Genomic DNA, 19,910 nt, shown 5'->3' on the forward strand with positions numbered 1-19,910 from the left:
AAACTTGTTTTTTTAACCTGAGCTTGTAATGAAAATAAATGTCTCCCCTTCACCTCCTTTTCCCATAACCCCTGCCACTCTCCTTTCACTCCACCCTTGATTTTCTCTCTGAGTTCTACTCTTCCCAGGGAAATATTTACATCTATATCATCCCTTTTCAGGCTTTCTTTGGCTACAGAGTCTGCTGATTCATTTCCCTCTATTCCCACGTGTCCCGGAACCCAGCAAAACTTTACAACACAATCATTCTTCTCAATTCTATATAATAATAACAAAATTTCATTCACTAGATCAGGTCGAGCTTTTGACTTCCCTGCTCTTAAAGCAAACAGAGCAGCAGCGGAATCAGAACATATAATTACCTGCCTTGGTTTTACTTCCTCTACCCACCATAAAGCCCACATTATAGCCCCCAACTCTGTTACAAAGACAGAACTTCCATTTGTGATTCTTTGACCCGATTTTATTCCCAATTTAGGAATACACATCCCAAATCCCGCTTTCCCACTTTCTGGATCCATAGACCCGTCCGTAAAGATTTCCAGAAATCCCACTTCCTTAAGATACTCCTCTATTTTTACTAATATCTCACTTTTATCTTTCTCTTTCAAAAAACTAAACTCGATATCCCAGTCAGCCATTACCCAATAAGGAACTGATCCCCACCGTAAATGTTCTGCAATTCTTACCTGTTCTAAACTCAATTTCCTGGCCCACTGATTTATATTTTGAAAGAAATTTTTGTATTTGGCCTTGCCCCCTGTAACTGCCTCTTGCAAGAGACACCTAGCTGGGAATGTCTGAATGCTACCATTTAGTTTTGCCCAGTACTGCAACCCTAACTTTACCCGTCTCAGACACAAGGGCATTTCTCCCATTTCCACCAGCAGAGCAGGAATTGGAGAAGTCTTAAAAGCCCCACAGCACAGTCTCAATGCCTTAGCCTGAAGAACATCTAACTTACCTAACAATGACTTTGCTGCAGAACCATAGACAAAACACCCATAATCCATCCCAGACCTGATCATTGCCTGATATATTAGGTGCATGGTCTCCCTCTCTGCCCCCCATTCACACCCAGCCAAACTTCTCAGAACAATGACACGCTGTCAGACAGACGCGTCCATGGACATGGTGCGTGTCTGTCTGCCTGGCATGATTTTACGCGCTGCAGCACCACTCAGCGAGAGAAATTGAACATGATGCAGTGTGTGTGTGTGTGTGTGTGTGTGTGTGTGTGTGTGTGTGTGTGTGTGTGTGTGTGTGCATTTGTGTGTGAGAGACACACTGGAAAAGTCATGAATCTTGAATCTTAATTCTAAAACAATTTAATGGCAAAAATCCAAGAGTCAAGTCAAATTTGGTGCGAAAAACAGGTCTGACTTTTTTTGTCAATAGTTCATGGGAAATAATTTGTATAGACACCAATTCTCTGAATCTGAATCTCTTCAAATATAGTTTCCTACTACAGCATGTTATGTTTTCAATAAACTAGATGCTGTAAATAAATGTAAAGTTGTGTTTGCTCTGCTGTACGCCCCTGTCCCTACCTAAACCCTAAATAAAGAAAATTACATGAAAGTTGTACTGAAAGGAAAATATTGAACTGAACAGGTGAATCCACTTTTTTTCTTGTAGCTCGATGGCAGGTCGTTAGCCCAACTTTCCTCACCTGGGGCTAACCCGCTAATAGAGAAGCAGGCTATTTAATACTCTGACTAACCTGACTTCACTCTCCCTCTTCTCCCATTGAATGAGGTGATTCATAGTAGATCAGGTGGCTGCTCCCAGGTCTCAGGGTTCCTGCTGCTGCATTTACTTTTTGCATTCATACTCACGCGCTCACCACACTTCACTCATCCATACACATTGCAGACATGACTGATGCCTAACATTTATCCATACTGATACTTTTGTTTGAGTTTACATTTCAATAAATTACTTTTTTTGCATTTGAACCCATGTGTGGACTCCCTCTTTGTCACTCACTACACCTGGTTTGTGACAAGCCTAGGATACATGCAAAACATTATATATTTAATAAAGCGTACTCATTGTACTACTGGAATGAATACTGCAAAACCTCACGTCATAGTACTCCTTGTACTGGATAATGGAATCCCCACCATAAATGGGAGCTTGGCTGTGTGTCAGTGTGTCCCACTGTGATTGTCCTACTGTGACATCATCCATGATGTCATAAATCCCACTGTGACATCATCAGTGATGTCATAAATCCCTGATCCCACTGTGGGGCTCTGTGTGTCTGTCCCACTGACATCATCCATGTCATAAATCCCACTGTGACATAATCAGTGATGTCATAAATCCCACTGTGACATCATCCGTGATGTCATAAATCCCACTGTGACATCAGTGATGTCATATATCCCTGATCCCACTGTGACATCAGTGATGTCATAAATCCCACTGATGACATCAGTGATGTCATAAATCTGACATCATCAGTGAAGCTGGTCTCATTGGCCGCGCAGCGGCCGAGCTGCGAATGCGAGCTGCAGGACTAGGAATCAAGCGTGCAAGATTCCTAGTATTGTAAAATGCTCAGATCTCAAGTCACTTGGTGTATTCAGCTTATTTCTAAAGAAAAGAAAAGCTGCCAGTTCGATGCTAATTATCTTATATTTCCAATTAAATGTTTTCTTAAAGCAAGTACCGTATACTTTTCTTGATATTAGTTGTGCTTTTTTGACAGTCAAATTGCCATGAATTTTCAAAATGTGAAATTGCATTTCAAACAAGTTTAATTATTTTCAATAGCTTGAAGACTGGAGAGATATGACTAAATTAGTTGAGAGTAGGGCTGGGTTAAAAAAATAGATTCTCCGATTTTTAATCGATTTTCATTTTAATCCTCGATTATCGATTCATATGTCCAGAGATCGATTTTTTTTTTATTGAATTTTTTTTTAATAAACAGGCTAAAATATTATGCTGTGTGTGGTAGTTGAAACATAGTTTCAAGTTGACGTTTAATTATGTTTGTAGTTGAAACAAAAACATAAATACTGTAGGCTACATGAATGGAAATGTTTGATCATTATTAATATCTACTTTTAGAAATTATATAGGCTGAAATCAAATCACTGTGCATAATTGTGAAAGTGTCTTTATTGACAGATGAAAAGGCTGTTATTTACCCTTTGTCACCACCTGGTGAGTAAATATATGTGTAACTAAAACCATTAAAATTGACAACAATCTGCAACTTTTTTTCCCCATGTATCTACTTGGCTGGTCGGGAACCCCTGTGTTACATAACTGGACAGTCATGTAATTCAGGGTACAGCTCAAAAACCACGTTTTGGTATCACTAACCAAATCAATATTGAAAATTGATCGAATCCGAATCGAATCGAATCGAAATTAATCGATTCGCAACCTTGTGAATCAGAATCGAATCGATTCTTGAAATTTGAACCAATACCCAGCTCTAGTTGAGAGTGGGTAACAAGGTTTTTTTTAAAGTCGAACTGTACCTGTTTGTCACGTGCATAATGAGTCCATTTCAGACTGAAAACTCAGTTTTATCAATGAAATCTTGAAAAACGAACTTTTGATGTGAAAAAGTGTGAAAAACTAAAGAAATTAGATTGTTGTGATTTGTTTTGCATACATTATTAAATAGGTGCACTGCATACCCGTCGAACTGTACCTGTTCGTCACGTGCATAATGAGTCCATTTCAGACTGAAAACTCAGTTTTATCAATGAAATCTTGAAAAACGAACTTTTGATGTGAAAAAGTGTGAAAAACTAAAGAAATTAGATTGTTGTGATTTGTTTTGCATACATTATTAAATAGGTGCACTGCATACCCAGGTATTTGAACTAAAAGAAAAGAAAAGTAATTCTTGGGTTCAGCTCGACTTTAAGCCTTGGACTGAACCTTAGCTCAGATATTGTGAACTGACAGAATTATGGACAGTGGAAAAAGGTGACAGTTACCAGGGCAGACATAACAACCACTCAGAAATCATGGTGGTTAATAAAGAAAGATTTCTGTGGTGTGACAAACTTGGGATGATAAAGGTGACTAATTTGCATCCCTGCAGAATTATTTGAGAAGGCATGTTCCCTCTGTGGCATATAATGAGACTGGAAAAGACAAAATGTAGAGGTGCATTTATTAAAATAACATTTTGTACAGGTTAGATTACCAGAACAATTTTCTAACAGTAAACATGAACAGAAAAACAAAATAAGAACATGAGAATCCTTTGAACAGGGATTGTTCTTCTAATGCTACAGGCAGGGTTGGCACTGGCAGCTCAAATAAACATGGCAAAATGAACAAGACTACGGTATGTACCATTTCTAACCTTACAAAGGCTAGATCATTGGATTTGGTACTTCAACAAAACAAATTTATTGTCTCAAATGGGATGATCCATTTTCCACTTCCCACAAATAGATCTGATCTGACAGGGAAGAACAAAACAAAACAAAACGTGAAAATAAGAGCCAACGATTCAACCTGAAAACCCATCAAACTCTGATACAGACCAAATATCAATAGCAGCAGTTCCACTAGTTGCCTCCAAAGTGCTCCATTACAAACAGCAATCGTGTTCTGCACGTGGGAGAAGTTAGCCCTGAAGCCTGTCAGAAAGCCACAATGCAGAACAGAGGAATCACAATACAACTCTTCAAACATGTTTCATTGCATTTTTTTTATTTTGGTTTTTAAGGATGTTGGTTGTTATGGTTAGGGTTAGGCTAGTAAAAAAGAAATGGTTGGGGGTTGGAAATGTTCAGCAGGATGTCCTTCGGCTTCTGGCTTAGTGGGTAAGGTGCATGGCTTCCCATCCGAGGACTGGGGTTCAATTTACTTATTTGAAAACATTTAATTATGTTCCAAAGATTGGCTACTAGGGTTATGCAATGGCAAGTACAACAATTTGGTTAGGGTTAGGGTCAGAGATGGGGACTTGGACTTCAGACACACTTAAGTCACACAGAGTGACTTGAGACTTGACTTGGCCTTGAGCTTTGGGACTTTGTGTGTATTATTAACATTAACTAATAATAATATCAAGTGTCAACTAATCAATGCTGATACTTGTATGCTAATAAAGGAGTGGGGATAATACAGTGACTTGGAATTGAAACTTGACTTGGACTTGCAACTAATGACTTGTGAACATCTCTGGTCAGGGTTTGGCCGTGGTAAAATAAGAAAACCCTAACCTTAACCAATTTTCTTTTACCAGCCCAACCCAGTAACCATAACAACCAACATCATTAAAACAAAAACAAAAATGCAATGAAACATGTTTGTAGAGTTGTATGGCGATTTCTTCTGTTCTGCGTCATGGCTTTCTGACAGAAAGGCTTCAGGGCGAACTTCTCCCCATGTGCGTCAGTTCTCAGACCATCTTGTACCCGGCATCAGGCGTTCGACAGGCAGTAAGGTGCGCATGGCTACGCATAGTACATGTACATACTGTAACCCATACGCATATGTACAGCATAGTACATTCACACTGAAGAGAGCTTTGCTGCGGCTTCGCCGCCAATAAGTCTTTGTCCAAGGAAGTGCGGGAAGACAAATGGAGAGAACGAATGTCTGACGTCTATACAACTTTGAGGAATGACGTCTATACAACTTTGAGGAATGACGTCTATACAACTTTGAGGAATGACGTCTATACAACTTTGAGGAATGACGTCTATACAACTTTGAGGAATGACGTCTATACAACTTTGAGGAATGACGTCTATGCAAATGTGAGGAATGACAGAGTGTAAAGGTACACTAACTACCTTTTGGGAACAACAGTTTTTTTCCGAGAAGTCCATCAGCAACAGGGCTGAACTATGTTGACAACCTGAGTCCATCGAGATGAGTCCGAGTTCAGAGTGTGGCAACAATCTACAGCTTCCACAACTGACTGGGTTCTCTTCAACAGTGTGCATCAATTTTCTTCCAAAAAAACCCCCATCTAGACTGGTTCAACTGGTCTGATCCAAGGTCCACGATCCAGCCGATCTTCTGACCTCCTGTCAGGGCAGCTTATAGTCTCAGTAAATGGTCAGGCTGACCGAGCGGTTCATCTTCTTGCCGATGAGCCTGGAGCTTCTGGGTTTGGACGGAAGGCTGGTGGACTGAAGGGTGGACCGTGTCAGGATCCTGGTGGTGGACAAAACCTTTTCCTCAGTTGCAGCATCCTTCTCCTCAGTTGAAGCGGTCACCAGCTCTAGGGGTTTCTTCAGCTCCCTGTTTTCCCTGGGGAGAAGACAGAAAGGGAGTGGGGGTCAGTTTCCATGAAATCCATTCATCCATCAGATTGCAATCTGATTGCAGAAATGGTTGTCCTCTCAATCCACATAAAGTTGGTGTATGCAGATTGAGAGGACACATTGCATTTACACTTGTGTTCAATGTGTACACAATGCATCCCTGACCACCTCCGGAGGTGGTTTGGCCGATCAGATTGCAATCCTTCTTCAATGCGTTTTGGGGGTGTTTACACCTGGCATTTCAAGTGATAAAACACAATCTGATTGCAATCTGATCACAGAAAACGCATGTTAGCGCCAGGTGTAAATGGCCTCTATGATGTCATCAAGCAGCGCACTAGTTGGCGAAAAGGTGAAATGTTGTTCATCTTTCTATCAAATCTAGGTCAATTTCAGAGTTGAAAGTAGTGTCCTGTCTTATCTGAGGTGAAATGCAAATGAACTAGTCCTCTGGTCAAATGTTTCATCTCCTCTTTAAAGTCACAATGAAATGAAAACTGACCTTTTCACATGGTTAGTGAATTTTCTATGTCAAAACTTGTACAAAAGTGTAATTTTCCTGTATTTGTACATCAAAGTGCCATTACAAAATTCAGACTAAAGAGAGTGTCTACAGGTGTACTGTAGTTTGTGCTGTTGGCGTTGTGTAACTTACTTCTGGAGCAGGGAGATCTCGAACTTGGCAGCCTTCAGCTCCACTCTGAGCTGGTCTGCACTCATCCTGGCAGCGGTCAGGAGGACCGGATGTTTGAGGAGGTCAGAGGTCGAAGGCCGCCTGGACGGGTCAGGGTGGATCATCAGCTGAAGAAGATTCAAACAAAGTTAGTAGCAGAAAACAGTGGATGTGATCAGAAAGACCAACAAGCAGGAAAAGGTATGTCCCATTAGAAATGAAGACAGGCTCTCTGCAGATTTCTGCAAGTTAAAGTGAAGATTTCTTAAGCCACAAAAACAATGCTGATTTATTTTGCACATGATCTGATCTCACACATATCCAAAAGCTGTAAACGGTTTTGCAGGACTTCATTTAGTTTGACAGTTACTGAGAGCTGATTTGGGTTAAGTTGTGGGACAGCGATGTCATTCATGCACAAATGACATCACTGGTCCACAGATCAACTCAAATCAACTCTCAATAACTGTCAAATTAAATGAATCAGAGCCAGACTATCAGATAATATAAGAAGATTATAGAGCCAGACTATCAGATAATATAAGCAGATTATGGCGATTAGATGTCCTTTATCATTCATTCATCCATCCGTTTTGCCACAAACGCTCCTTACAGGACACGTCACTGCACACTCTACTCCCTCTGGTAAACTGCCCTTCACTTGAAACCAGATGCTTGTTTAGGCCTCACTCCCCCCTACCTGACACACCTACTTCAACCCTGATGACGGGAAGCAGAATATGGAGAGCTTTATTTCCATTCAAAGACACTATCACACCTGCAGAATGATGCCTCACATGATGCTCTCTGACCCACCCCGGCCTCTCTTTCTCCCGTTCTCCACAGCTCTGTCCACCCTCTGGTCATAGCCTGGCTCTTAACCCCTCCTGACTACCCCTCTCTTACTGTGCTGCTATGTGTGCTAGCATAATGTGCAGGCATGCTATCTGTACTACTGCATGTGTTCTCTACTGTGTTGTGATTGTCTGTTCATGTGTTTTGTGGCCACATGTGTCTCTGATGCTCTCGTGTTTGTAGCATTGTGTCTCTCTGTGTCTAACCTGTTAGCCAGACTCTTAAATACCAGGGATGCAAACTCACGGAGAGTGAAAAAGGTGACATACCAGGGCTGATACAAAACCACTCAAAATCATTCAGTTAAGTGCCCTATTTTGGGATCAAAAGAGTGACTGTCAGGGTGTCACCTAAAGGTGACTAGTTTGCATCCCTGAAACACTAACATTGACATGAGTCGTGAGCTCTAATAATACCTTGAGGAGACTGAGAAACTGTGGAGAAAGCACTTGTGGGATGACGGGGAGTTTCCCCTGGCGAATCTCGTGCCACTTGTCTCCGTTGGTTGGCAGAGCCTCGGCCCCCGAGGCACTGACCACAGTCAGAGCCAGAGCGAAGATGTCCGCCTTACTCAAGTCGCTGTAGTTCTTTGAAGAAAATTTGTACAATAATGGGGTGTTAATAAAAAAAAAATCACTTCATTTGTCCAAAAATATATATATATTTTTAATTAAATAAGATGACTAACCTCTTGTAAAACTTCATTGGCCAGGTATCTGCTGTCACCCTCCTCTACGTGTGGGTTGCTCGCTCTTGTCACATGACCAAGGTCACCTAGAGAGGAAAAGGAATACAGTCACATGTTAAGCATGTAGCTGACAGTCTTACAGTGAGGCCAACAATAGAACATCACTAGAACACAACAGAAAGGACAAGATTGGCTGTAGTAACGGCTCACCTATTTTGTAGGAAACGCTGGTGGTCAGCTCTTCATCGTCATCATCCTCAGCACATTCATCAGACTTCCGTGAAATAAAGATGTTGCCTAGGAGGATGAAGTCAACATTTAATTAGTCTCTAACCAGGAAAGATGCACATCGTACACATACACTGTGTGTAGATACAAAAACTAAACACACTAAACCCATAGAATTTCTTGTAACTAGGGACGTCAATCGATAACCGTTTAACCGACCGTTTAAACGTTAACCGATTAATGCTATGCTATCAGTTTATCGACAATTTTTTTTTAAACTTTACCCCACGTAATAAAAAAAAGGTTTGTTGCATAAAAGAAAAATAAGCTTTACAATCTACTTCTTAAATAACTCTTGCAGGCGACGTGCTGTGTAATTGTGTTTTGTAGCAGTTAATCTTTGCATAGTCTGCAAATGGCTCTTGCTTTGAATGCGTCTAATGTGCGCATATCGTATCCGTCATCTGGCGGTGCAGCTCTGTACCCTGAGACAGTCCATCCATCGCCTGTTGTGAAACAATTTCCCTGAACTGGCGTGTGTTGTACACAACAAACGTTTTTTTTATTACTTGAGGTAAAGTAAACTTTTTTTAACTGATTCAATGGTTGACATCCCTATCTTTTACCAAACATCCCTTTATTACAGCTACTGTTTTATTCTTGTTAGTTTAACTTTGACAATTCTGCTTTTTTTTTTACTATTATGATATGGCCAAGCACTCACTTGGCTTTATGTCCATGTGCACCAGGGATTTGGAGTGGATGTACTTGAGGCCTCGTGTGACCTGCAGCAGAAGGTTCTTGAGCTCCAGCTCTGCCAGGTAGTGCAGCCGCCTGTGGTTGTCGGCGATGATGTCGGACAGCGTGCCGCCGTTGCAGTACTCGTTCTGGATGAGCATGTGGTCGTCCTCGGCCCACGCATTGTAGTACTTCACCACGTGGGCATCGTGGCCCAGCACCGCGTGAGCGTACACCTCCCGTAAGGCGTTCTGCCTGTGAAGGGTGAGGGGGGGGGGACAGATCATTTTAATTAAGGCATGTCTGAAGCAAGGCACCAAACAACTTGTATTGACCACTGACCAGTCTGTACTAAAACACAGTGGAGAGCATGATGGCTGATATTGACAGCATGTAGAAGAGAGAAGTTAGAGATATGTGAGAAAAACACGCAGCTCAGGGCCATCCAACTTTGGGGGCATGCAACCCTACGTCACGCTCCGCTGGCCAATCTAGACGCCACACACACACACGCACGCACGCACACACACACAGCTCTGCTTCACTCATCTCTTCCATCTGTTCTAGGGCTGCGAAAACTACCGTAATCGATAAAAATAAATTATTAAATTTGTTGGCAACGAATTGCATTATCGATTAGTTTACTACGTTGTGACTTGCGTCTTGTCTGTCGCGCCGCTGCCTACTTCCTGTGTCGCGGACACAGAGACGCGGACTCGGAGACGAGTGCAGGCAGCACCATGGCGCCATCGCGGCGGAGACGGCAAAAACGTTTAAACTAGACTTGATCTAAAGTATGGGAGCACTTTAGTAAATGTAACATTATTCCGCCGAAAAACTCTGCTAGTGCATACGATGGCAAAACAGAATCGATAGTAGTAGTAGTATTTAAAAAAAATAATGGTACAGCTGGATCTTCTAAATCTAAGGCTGGCTTTACACGGGGAAACTTTCAGGCAACTAGTTGCAGGTTGCAAGTTGCATGAAACATCATTTTCATGCAACTTGACATTTACACAAACAATTCAGAAATAATCAAGTCTCATGCGACACTAGGGATGCAACGGTATGAGTTTTTGACGGTATGATAACCTTGGACAAAAATACCACGGTTTCACGGTATCGCGGTATTGCGGACCTTTATGTGTAAAAAATGCCAATGAACAAAATTTATTTTATTTTTAACAGTTTGCTGAATTGTGGACTGAGAAAAAATGTTAATGTAACCTCCAACTGTAATGACAGTTAACTGGCAAGTATGTGTTAATATAGTTTGTTATTATACTATGTTAATATAGTACTGTTCTTACTTATAAATGTAAACAATTTAATCTAATTAATTTGATGTGAAACTAAAACATCATAATAATATCAAATACACGCTTCTCTTTTGTAATGGGTGAACACTGGACACAATTATTGTTTCCTCACACACACACACACACACACACACACACACACACACACACACACACACACACACACACACACAGCCTCTGTCCCTGTTTCTGTCTCTCTCTCTCTCTCTCTCTCTCTCTCACTCACACACACAAAGTTTGTGCATAATTTTCCACTGACAGGTTGGAGGAGTCTTTCGTCATTATCTAATGTTACTTCTCTTCAGTGCAATACGTTTTGATAACGACCTGCTGTACAGCGACGTTCGCTCAGTCAACTAACGTTAACGTTAGTTAGTGGAGAAAGATAGCTGGTGTTAGCTATCTAATTAGCCATGTTAGCTGCCTCAGTAGGTAACGTTAGCATAGAGAGAGCATTTATCAGACGTTTGTTAGCTACTCCTCAAACCTGCGGGTGGAAATAGTTTATGTCCAATGCGATGTATGTTGAAGCAAGACAACGTTTTAATGTAGCTTGAATTTGACAAATAACGACGGGTCGTGCTCACGCAGATCTAAGCCCTGGCCATCCTAGGCTCAATGCGAGACTCATCAGTCATTCTGATGAGTCTCGCGTTAAGGCTATGGCCATCTGTGATTTTACAATAGCCGAAATATTCCCATACAGCCGACGTCGTCTTTTTAGATGGAGGGAAAGTTCAGGGGGGTCCTTCCTTGCGTTCTCCTGCTTTATCACACACACGGTTGTAAACACAGTCAAGGACAGCTCCTCACTACTGTGCGTCTAGGTAGGCATGCAGCAAGGGGGAGGGGCCGCGTAAGCTGCACTCTGCAAGCAACCGGCACGTTGTTTTGGGTTAACAGCTGATACCGTGGAGAAGGTATGACGGCAAATCTTAGTGGTTTTGATACCGTGACTTTTTCAAACCGGGGTATACCTTCAAACCGGAAACCGCTGCATCCCTATGCGACACGGTAGTTTGTTTCACTAAAACAAGCTAGTTGTAATGTTTCATCTGTCATATTGTTTTTCCTTTTCTCTCTACAGTAGATTACTGTATCAAGTGGGGAGTGTCATTCATTCATAGTAACTTCCTTTTCTAGCTGGACATAATAGCAATTTGGACGTGTTGTATCAGGTTTTCTTCTGCCACTGGCTGGCTACTGTCTTTCATTAGGGCTGTCCCGGAGAATAGGAAGAGAGCCATCAGTGCATTATAGCCTATTTATCAGCGTTTTGATTGGCTGTTGCATGAAATTGTTTCACAGAGTTGAGAGTTTTGCAACTGTTGCCGCTGAGTTTCAGACAAGTTTCAAGTGTGTTGCAGAGGGCTTTAGAGCATGCATTGCAATTTAGTTTCACCTCAGTTTCAACCAACTCAAGTTGCGTGAACGTTTCACCGTGTAAAGCCAGCCTTAAGATATTGAATGTTAAACTTCAGATAATACCCCCCCCCCCCAAATTGAGATGAATCATTTTGTAAGATAAAAACTCATAAAGATAATCATTGAAAATGGTGAAGCAGTCCCTTGCAAGTGTATCACTTACTCATCAACCGATCCCACCAGAGGCTTATTGGATCTCTTGATGGCGTAGATGCAGCCGTCCAGTCTTTTCACACACTTGAACACGGCACCAAACTCCCCGCAGCCGATCTTCTCCAGCTCGACGAAATCGGAGGCGTATCTGCTGGACATCATGTTGCATTCCATCATCATGGCGATCCTCTGAAGACAGACAGTGAGACAAGACAATTTTCCCACTGAAAATAAACCCACAAGTAGTTCTGCCAATCACAGGGAAAGTGGAAGACGAATGCAGAAACTGTGGGTACATTAGTGCTGAAAAGAAGCAGGGACTCTTCCGCAGTGCAGTTAGATTGCTTCATTTGCACATAATGATGTTAAGTCTTGTGCCAGTAGAAGAACTTGTTTGCATGTGCCGTCAGCAAGTTTGTAACCAGTATATTGCACAATGTTGTGATTGACTTGCCTGTATATAGTATATTATACACTTAATTAGGGATGCACGATAATTATCGGACCGATAAATTATCGGCCAATATGGCCATTGTGCGTTATTATTTATTATTCCGATAATGGCCTTTTTCCGATAAATTATCCGATAATAATCCTGTTTATTTTTTGCCTCGGAAGCGGAGATTTTTGTTGTCGCACATTCGTGACATCACAGCTGCGACGCAAACATGGCTGCTGCCAGTGTGTAGTGTGTTGCTGTTTTTCAGTTTCACAATGATCAGAAAGCTACTGTAATTTGCAATCCATGTCCCACACAGGTTCCCAGGGGAGGGGAAACCTCTAAGCTGGCATTACGTTAAACCAAAGCTGGCGATGATGCAGCGGATATGTTTGTTGTCTTTGTTAGCGAGTGTTAACGTTAGCATTAGCTCAGTCGTAGCGGGCCTACCCTGCAGGCTCGTCCGCTTGGCAAACTGTGACATTTACAGTCTGTGGCTTGTAATCAAACAGCCCCACAAAATGACTTAATACACAGAGCTTGCGTAAACTTATAGAAACTAATGGAATCCCCTTTACCCGAAATGAAACATCCAGGGATTGTGTATTTAACTCCAAAAAACCACTCGCTAACGTTAAGCTAACCGCGCTAGTTAGCGTTAGCTGCGGGACAGATCCAATAATGAAAACAAAGGAGCAGTCGCGCACATTAGGCTACATAAAAAGCATCAGTCAGTCAACATTACATAGTGCCTTTTATTTAATCTGGTGGCAGCATTCTTCAGTAAAAAGTGAAATGACACAGATGGTTTTATTGGTTTATAGTGCCTGCCCATGGACTGTATATATGCCTGCCCCATTCATTGGGCCCAGGCTACAATTCACTGAGAACTGGAACCAATGCAAAATTTGAACAGATCAGTATGACAATAAGAGTCTAAACTACTATGCCTTTTGTCATTGTGTTTTATCTGCAGACTAAGCAGCTTGGCTTTCCGTTCTATAAAAGCCTTTATTTTTGTATTGACTATAATTGAGTGATACACTTTATTAAACAATCATATTATATCAGAAGTTTTCTTTGTTTTGCGTTCACAGTGATGTTAGTTAGATTTGGTTAGGTCAGAGCTATGCTCACTACATCCATACATCTACCCTAACCCTTTTTTAACCCCAGGTGTGCATAAAATACAGGTTAAAAACAAACAAAAAAAATTATATCTATTTTTATTATAATAATTATCGGTTATATCGTATCGGTTATCGGCCAAGACGAATATATTTATCGGTTATCGTATCGGCTCTAAAAATCCATATCGTGCATCCCTAATGAATGTTCTTATTTTTATTGTGCGTTTCAATTGTAAACACTTTCTGCAAACTATATTTCTTCATAGACCAATCAAGTTTGACACAACACTTTTCCCCCAGAAGTAACAAGTATCTGGTGAACCTCTGTCTCTCCCTCCCCACCTTTCCTGTCTGCCTAACTGTCCTATCTAAATAAAGGAACCTGTCTCTCCCTCCCCACCTTTCCTGTCTGCCTAACTGTCCTATCTAAATAAAGGAACCTGTCTCTCCCTCCCCACCTTTCCTGTCTGCCTAACTGTCCTATCTAAATAAAGGAACCTGTCTCTCCCTCCCCACCTTTCCTGTCTGCCTAACTGTCCTATCTAAATAAAGGAACCTGTCTCTCCCTCCCCACCTTTCCTGTCTGCCTAACTGTCCTATCTAAATAAAGGAACCTGTCTCTCCCTCCCCACCTTTCCTGTCTGCCTAACTGTCCTATCTAAATAAAGGAACCTGTCTCTCCCTCCCCACCTTTCCTGTCTGCCTAACTGTCCTATCTAAATAAAGGCAAAAATGCCCCCGCCCCCAACAAACAAACAAACAAACAAGATAAACAGGATTGTGAAGACCTGCAGGGAAGATAGCTGGGCGTCAACAAAAGCCATTAGAGGACCTCTACAGCTCAGCTGTACAGAGGAAAGCCCTGCTGAGACACACCCCCTCCACCCAGCAGTTTGAGCTGCTCCCCTCAGGGCGGCGCTATAGAGTACCGCTGGCAAGGAAAAAGATCTACAAGGGCTCCTTTAATCCTAATGCAATCAATGTAGTCAATAAACGACAGTAATGCAAACAGGGGAGTGTAGGCTGTGTAGGCTGTGCACACGAGTATTTATGCACTATTGACTGAGTTATGTGATGTCTTGATGTTCCTATTTTTGTAAGTTGAGACCACTGCCAAGTGTCCTGCCTTGGCTGGACAATAAAGTTTATTCTATTAAATTACCTTGCATGGTGGAAGGATTTCCTCCTCCCCCTCGCTGGCATCCATGTCCTCCCCACAGGAGCTGAAAAGAAAAGACAATAGAGGATGTTGGTTTACATTCTGCCCACCAGATGGCAGCACTGGGCTCCTCACAAGCACGTGGCAGACTTCACCAGTAACCACCAGGTCTTGGTTCCTTGCCAAACCCCCTTGCCGCTTTAGCCATGCTTCTAGTCAACGGATTTAACGACACCGATACCACAACAATGCTTTCAATCTGTGTTCATCAGGAACAGAAACAGGTATAGGTACAAAAGACCGCTCTGTACTATGTGTTATTGTGCACTCACTTTGTTCTGTTCCACCATAATGTAATTTATTTGAAAACTTCCGTTATAATTATACACTCATGGGTTAGTTGGTAAAAAACCACAAGGCAAAATTTGGTCAGTAGCTTGTCTACTTTCCCAGACACTTTGGAACAGGGCTCCCCTGAAAAAGAGATCTTGTAATCTCAATGGGACTCGCCTGGTTAAATAAAGCTTTAATGATCAAATAAACAAATAAATAAATAAATAAAGTGTGATCTGGAGGTCCTATTTTACAAAGTTGGTTGCTAAAGTAAAAAATAAATTAGTGGCACGTGTTTTTTTTTGATCAACCCCTCTGTGGCACAAATAGAAAAGGCCCTCTCCTGCCCTAGAACACAACTACATTGGGGTCGACTTAAACGGAAACATTTTGAGAGACATACTCGTTCCAGTGTGAGCGCTTCCTGTTGCTCCTCTGCTGTGTGGCCGACTGGATGAGGATGGACTCTGGGGTGAAGATGTTGAAGTTGACCTGGTTGACCGGGGTCTGCTGTCTGCTGCCCGTGCTGTCTGTGACTGCTTTTCCTGACGCTTCCACATTCTTGAACAGGGCGCCTCTCCTGTTAGCGGATCCCAGGCCGGGGCCTCTGGCTCTGGACAGCAAACTCTGCAAAAAGATGGATCCGATTATCAACCCATTGATTTATGTTCAAACACTATATTGAGTATGTTAAGGAAAAGAACCTTGAGGTGAACCATCTCGTTTTCAAGGGGGTCATTAACACAAATATACAGAAAAGACAATACATAAAACAATGGAAATGCACTCACATAAGAAGCTCATACAGGTACCATGATGGAAATAAGTGTTTACACTTTTTCATGTCATCTGTTGGATGTTGTTATTCCTTATCCAAAATAAAATCAATCAATCACTCTCCCAGGCCTAGCCACTCCCCTACCCAATAATCCCCAAAAGATAGCATAATACACAGTACAAAAAAATACATACTGTAAATGTACACATTAGGGGTGTCACTGTGCACACGGATAACCGGATACTAAATCATATCAGTTTAGAAAAATCAATAACAGAGTACACGTCTTTTTTCACCTTTTAAATGAAGTTTTGACAATGATTTTACTGTGTTTTGGACTTGCAGTCATTCGTTTCTCATCAAAAAATAAACTGTTTAGAGGTGATAATGCTGCCTGTAAGCTACAGATGATAACTTTAACGTTACACTAAAGTGTTCACACACTGGAAAATACGTTTGACCAATGAAATCCTTTGTTTACAGCTGTCATACCTCCATGAGCTTGCGGGTAGCTGCTAAAATAAGGGGACCCCTGGCTCAAGTGCTGCTGTATCCTAAATTAGGATATGATTAATGGGTTAATCACCAATTAATTAATCAGTAGAAGTCAGCACAGTCAAATAAAGTAAAGGTTTAAAAATGCTTGGGGGGGGGGGGGGGGACTATTTAGTGTGGAGGTGATTTCAAAATCCAACCCATGACTAACAATATATGATGGAATGTTTTGAAATTGAAATATCTTAGAGTGAAGTAGAGTTTTGCTGAAAAAGGCACTGATGCTGTGTGGTACTGTATAAGGAGGGGGGGAAACTACTGTACATGTCCAGACACAAAACTCAGCCAATGAGTCATTTGGCTGGCTGGCTATGAGTGAGTTATGCAACAGGCTATTTAAATGGACTACTATATTTAACTGAAGTAGGCTACACGCGTTTTTCAAATTAAAGGGACAAACTGTTATGTAAAGGCTGAAAAAGGCACTGATGCTGTATGGTACAGTATAAGTTCCACATGGCTGGCTATGAGTGAGTTATGCAACAGGCTATTTAAATGGGTCACTGGGGTGTTATTTAACTGAAGTAGGCTACAAGCGTTTTTCAAATTAAAGGGACAAACTGTTATGTAAAGGCTGAAAAAGGCAGTGATGCTGTATGGTACAGTATAAGTTCCACATGGCTGGCTATGAGTGAGTTATGCAACAGGCTATTTAAATGGGTCACTGGGGCGTTATTTAACTGAAGTAGGCTACAAGCGTTTTTCAAATTAAAGGGACAAACTGTTATGTAAAGGCTGAAAAATGCAGTGATGCTGTATGGTACAGTATAGGGGGGGGGAAACTACTGCGTTATGCAATAGGCTATTTAAATGCCATTGGCTGGCTGGCTATGAGTACGTTATGCAATAGGCTATTTAAATGGGTCACTGGGGTGGGGCGTTATTTACTCAAGTAGGCTACACGCGTTTTTCAAATTAAAGGGACAAACTGTTATGTAAAGGCTGAAAAAGGCAGTGATGCTGTATGGTACAGTATAGGGGGGGGGAAACTACTGCGTTATGCAATAGGCTATTTAAATGCTGGTTTGTCAGCATTGTTCCTGTCCCAAATCCAATGGCTCACAATATTTATATTGTTTATATTATTTGAAATTATAAGGAATTTATAGCTAGCGGATTGTCTTTTAGCAGACGCGTTGGAGAAAAGCGTATGAATAGTAGTGAGAATAGAATAGAACTGAGAATAGTAGTCGTACTAGGCTAATAGTGGATACAATAGTAATTTTACTCTAGTCCTTGCTTTAGTGGAGTCTTTCTTTGAAAGGTGTAATGTTAACAGCAGCAGATATCTATCGAAGTAGAACATGTGGTCCGACTCCATTCCATACAATAGTAGTGTAAACACATCACATTAAATGCCCTATTTTGAGATCAAACAGGTGACTGTCACCTAAAGGTGACTAGTTTCCATCCCTGCTTTCAATAAACTTGCCTCTTGCTTTGACCAATTGGGAAAACGTCAATGGATTTGTGCTTAGCTCAGCTAGTACTCATTTTCCTGTAAAGGAAATTAATGGGTGAATCACCAAGTAATTAATGAGTAGAAGGCAGCAGAGTTAAATAAAGTAAAGGTTTAAAAATGATTTGGGGGGAGGGGACTATTTAGTGTGGAGGTGATTTCAAAATCCAACCAATAACTAACAATATGATGGAATGTGTTGAAAATGAAATGTCTTAGAGTGAAGTAGTGTTTTGCTGAAAAAGGCACTGATGCTGTGTGGTACTGTATAAGTACCACATGGCTGGCTATGAGTGAGTTATGCAACAGGCTATTTAAATGTGTCTTTGTGTTTCAAATTAAAGGGACAAACTGTTATGTAAAAGGCAGAAAAGCACTGATGCTGTGTGGTACAGTATAAGGAGGGGGGGAGACTAATGTACATGCCCAGACACAAAACTCCAGTTCAATGAGTCATTTGTCTGGCTGGCTATGAGTGCGTTATGCAATAGGCTATTTAAATGGGAAACTGGGGTTATTTAACTTAAGTAGGCTACACACGTTTCCAAATTCAAAATTAAAGGGGGACGAACTGTTATGAAACCGATGCCGGTGCCTGGTTTCTCAGCATTGTTCCTGTCCCAAATCCAATGGTTCCCAATATTTACAAGGACCAGATCCGCAAAGAAGTTGAAATTATAAGGAATTTATAGCTAGCGGATTGTCATTTAGCAGACGCGTTGGAGAAAAGCGTCTGAATAGTAGTGAGAATAGAATAGAACTGAGAATAGTAGTAGTACTAGGCTAGTAGTGGATACAATAGTAATTTTGCTTTAGTGGAGTCTTTCTTTGAAAGGTGTAACGTTAACAGCAGTAGATAGCTATCGAAGTAGACAATAGTCATGTAAACATCTCAATCACTCAAGTTGTGAATCAGAGGGGTTTATAGACTTACATTCATTCGTGTAACGTTCATGTATATCAGCAAATACAAACCTTAGGTGTATGCGGTGTGTCAAAAAGACGGAGTTTTCTTAAAGTTTTATGGGGAGGTGTGTCGGGGCAGTCTGGGATCGGGGAGCTGGACGCCTCGCCCGGGTCGTCCCCAGCGTAGGACCGCTCCGGTGAGGAGCCGCTGTACAGCCGTGAGCTCTTCCTCGGCGACGGCGAGCAAATGGCGAAAGTCACGCTGTTATTAGGGGACTGTCGAGACAGGGATCCGAAGCTCTCCTCGTCCCAAAGCGCTGCGTCTTCGTCCCCGGTGCGATTCAGCGGACTGCTGCCCTCCTCCAGCCGTTTATCGGCACCGCCGTCCCGTCTCGCATGCATGTCGATCGGGGAGTGGGAGTCCAGCTCCGTGAATCCAGACTCTGCCCCGGTGCTGTTGTTGACGTCCTCGATGGGCTCGTCCTCCTCACCGTCGCTCAGTGTTGAAAATTGTAGTTTCTGGCGAATGGTTGCCTTCAATGCGTTGGAGAATGCCGCCTTGGAGGACGGTGATCCGTAGCGAATACTGAAAATCGACATTTTCTTCCCTGGTTGAAAAGCACCGACTTTCTGCCACGGAAAGATCACGCGGTTTGGCCGCTAACGTTACTATTAAATTAACGTAACGTTAGTTGGCGTTGCTTGGAAAAACCCCATACAACCTCTCTAACTAGCTTGGGATGTCGGTATTGTCTTTTCTGATCAAGCGTTCGAAGGTCAAATCGTTAAAACTTTGCCAACATGCTGAC

General features: G+C 41.9%; 1 protein-coding gene across 1 annotated transcript; it reads right to left on the reverse strand.

Annotated features, from left to right (window-relative positions):
• Positions 1-4,130: 4,130 nt before the first annotated feature.
• On the reverse strand, positions 4,131-19,737 carry wee1 (WEE1 G2 checkpoint kinase). The gene is made up of 10 exons (XM_083663075.1): positions 19,171-19,737; positions 15,807-16,030; positions 15,074-15,134; positions 12,353-12,531; positions 9,432-9,700; positions 8,690-8,776; positions 8,480-8,565; positions 8,208-8,378; positions 6,919-7,064; positions 4,131-6,249 (listed from the first exon to the last, which is right to left on the reverse strand). Exons 1-10 carry the CDS (start codon positions 19,699-19,701, stop codon positions 6,045-6,047), a joined length of 1,959 nt encoding a protein of 652 aa, XP_083519201.1. The 5' UTR covers positions 19,702-19,737; the 3' UTR covers positions 4,131-6,044.
• Between the last annotated feature and the right edge of the window lie 173 nt (positions 19,738-19,910).

This window comes from Poromitra crassiceps (genome assembly GCF_964638095.1).
Source record: "Poromitra crassiceps genome assembly, chromosome: 30".
NCBI classification, from domain to species: Eukaryota; Metazoa; Chordata; class Actinopteri; order Beryciformes; family Melamphaidae; genus Poromitra; species Poromitra crassiceps.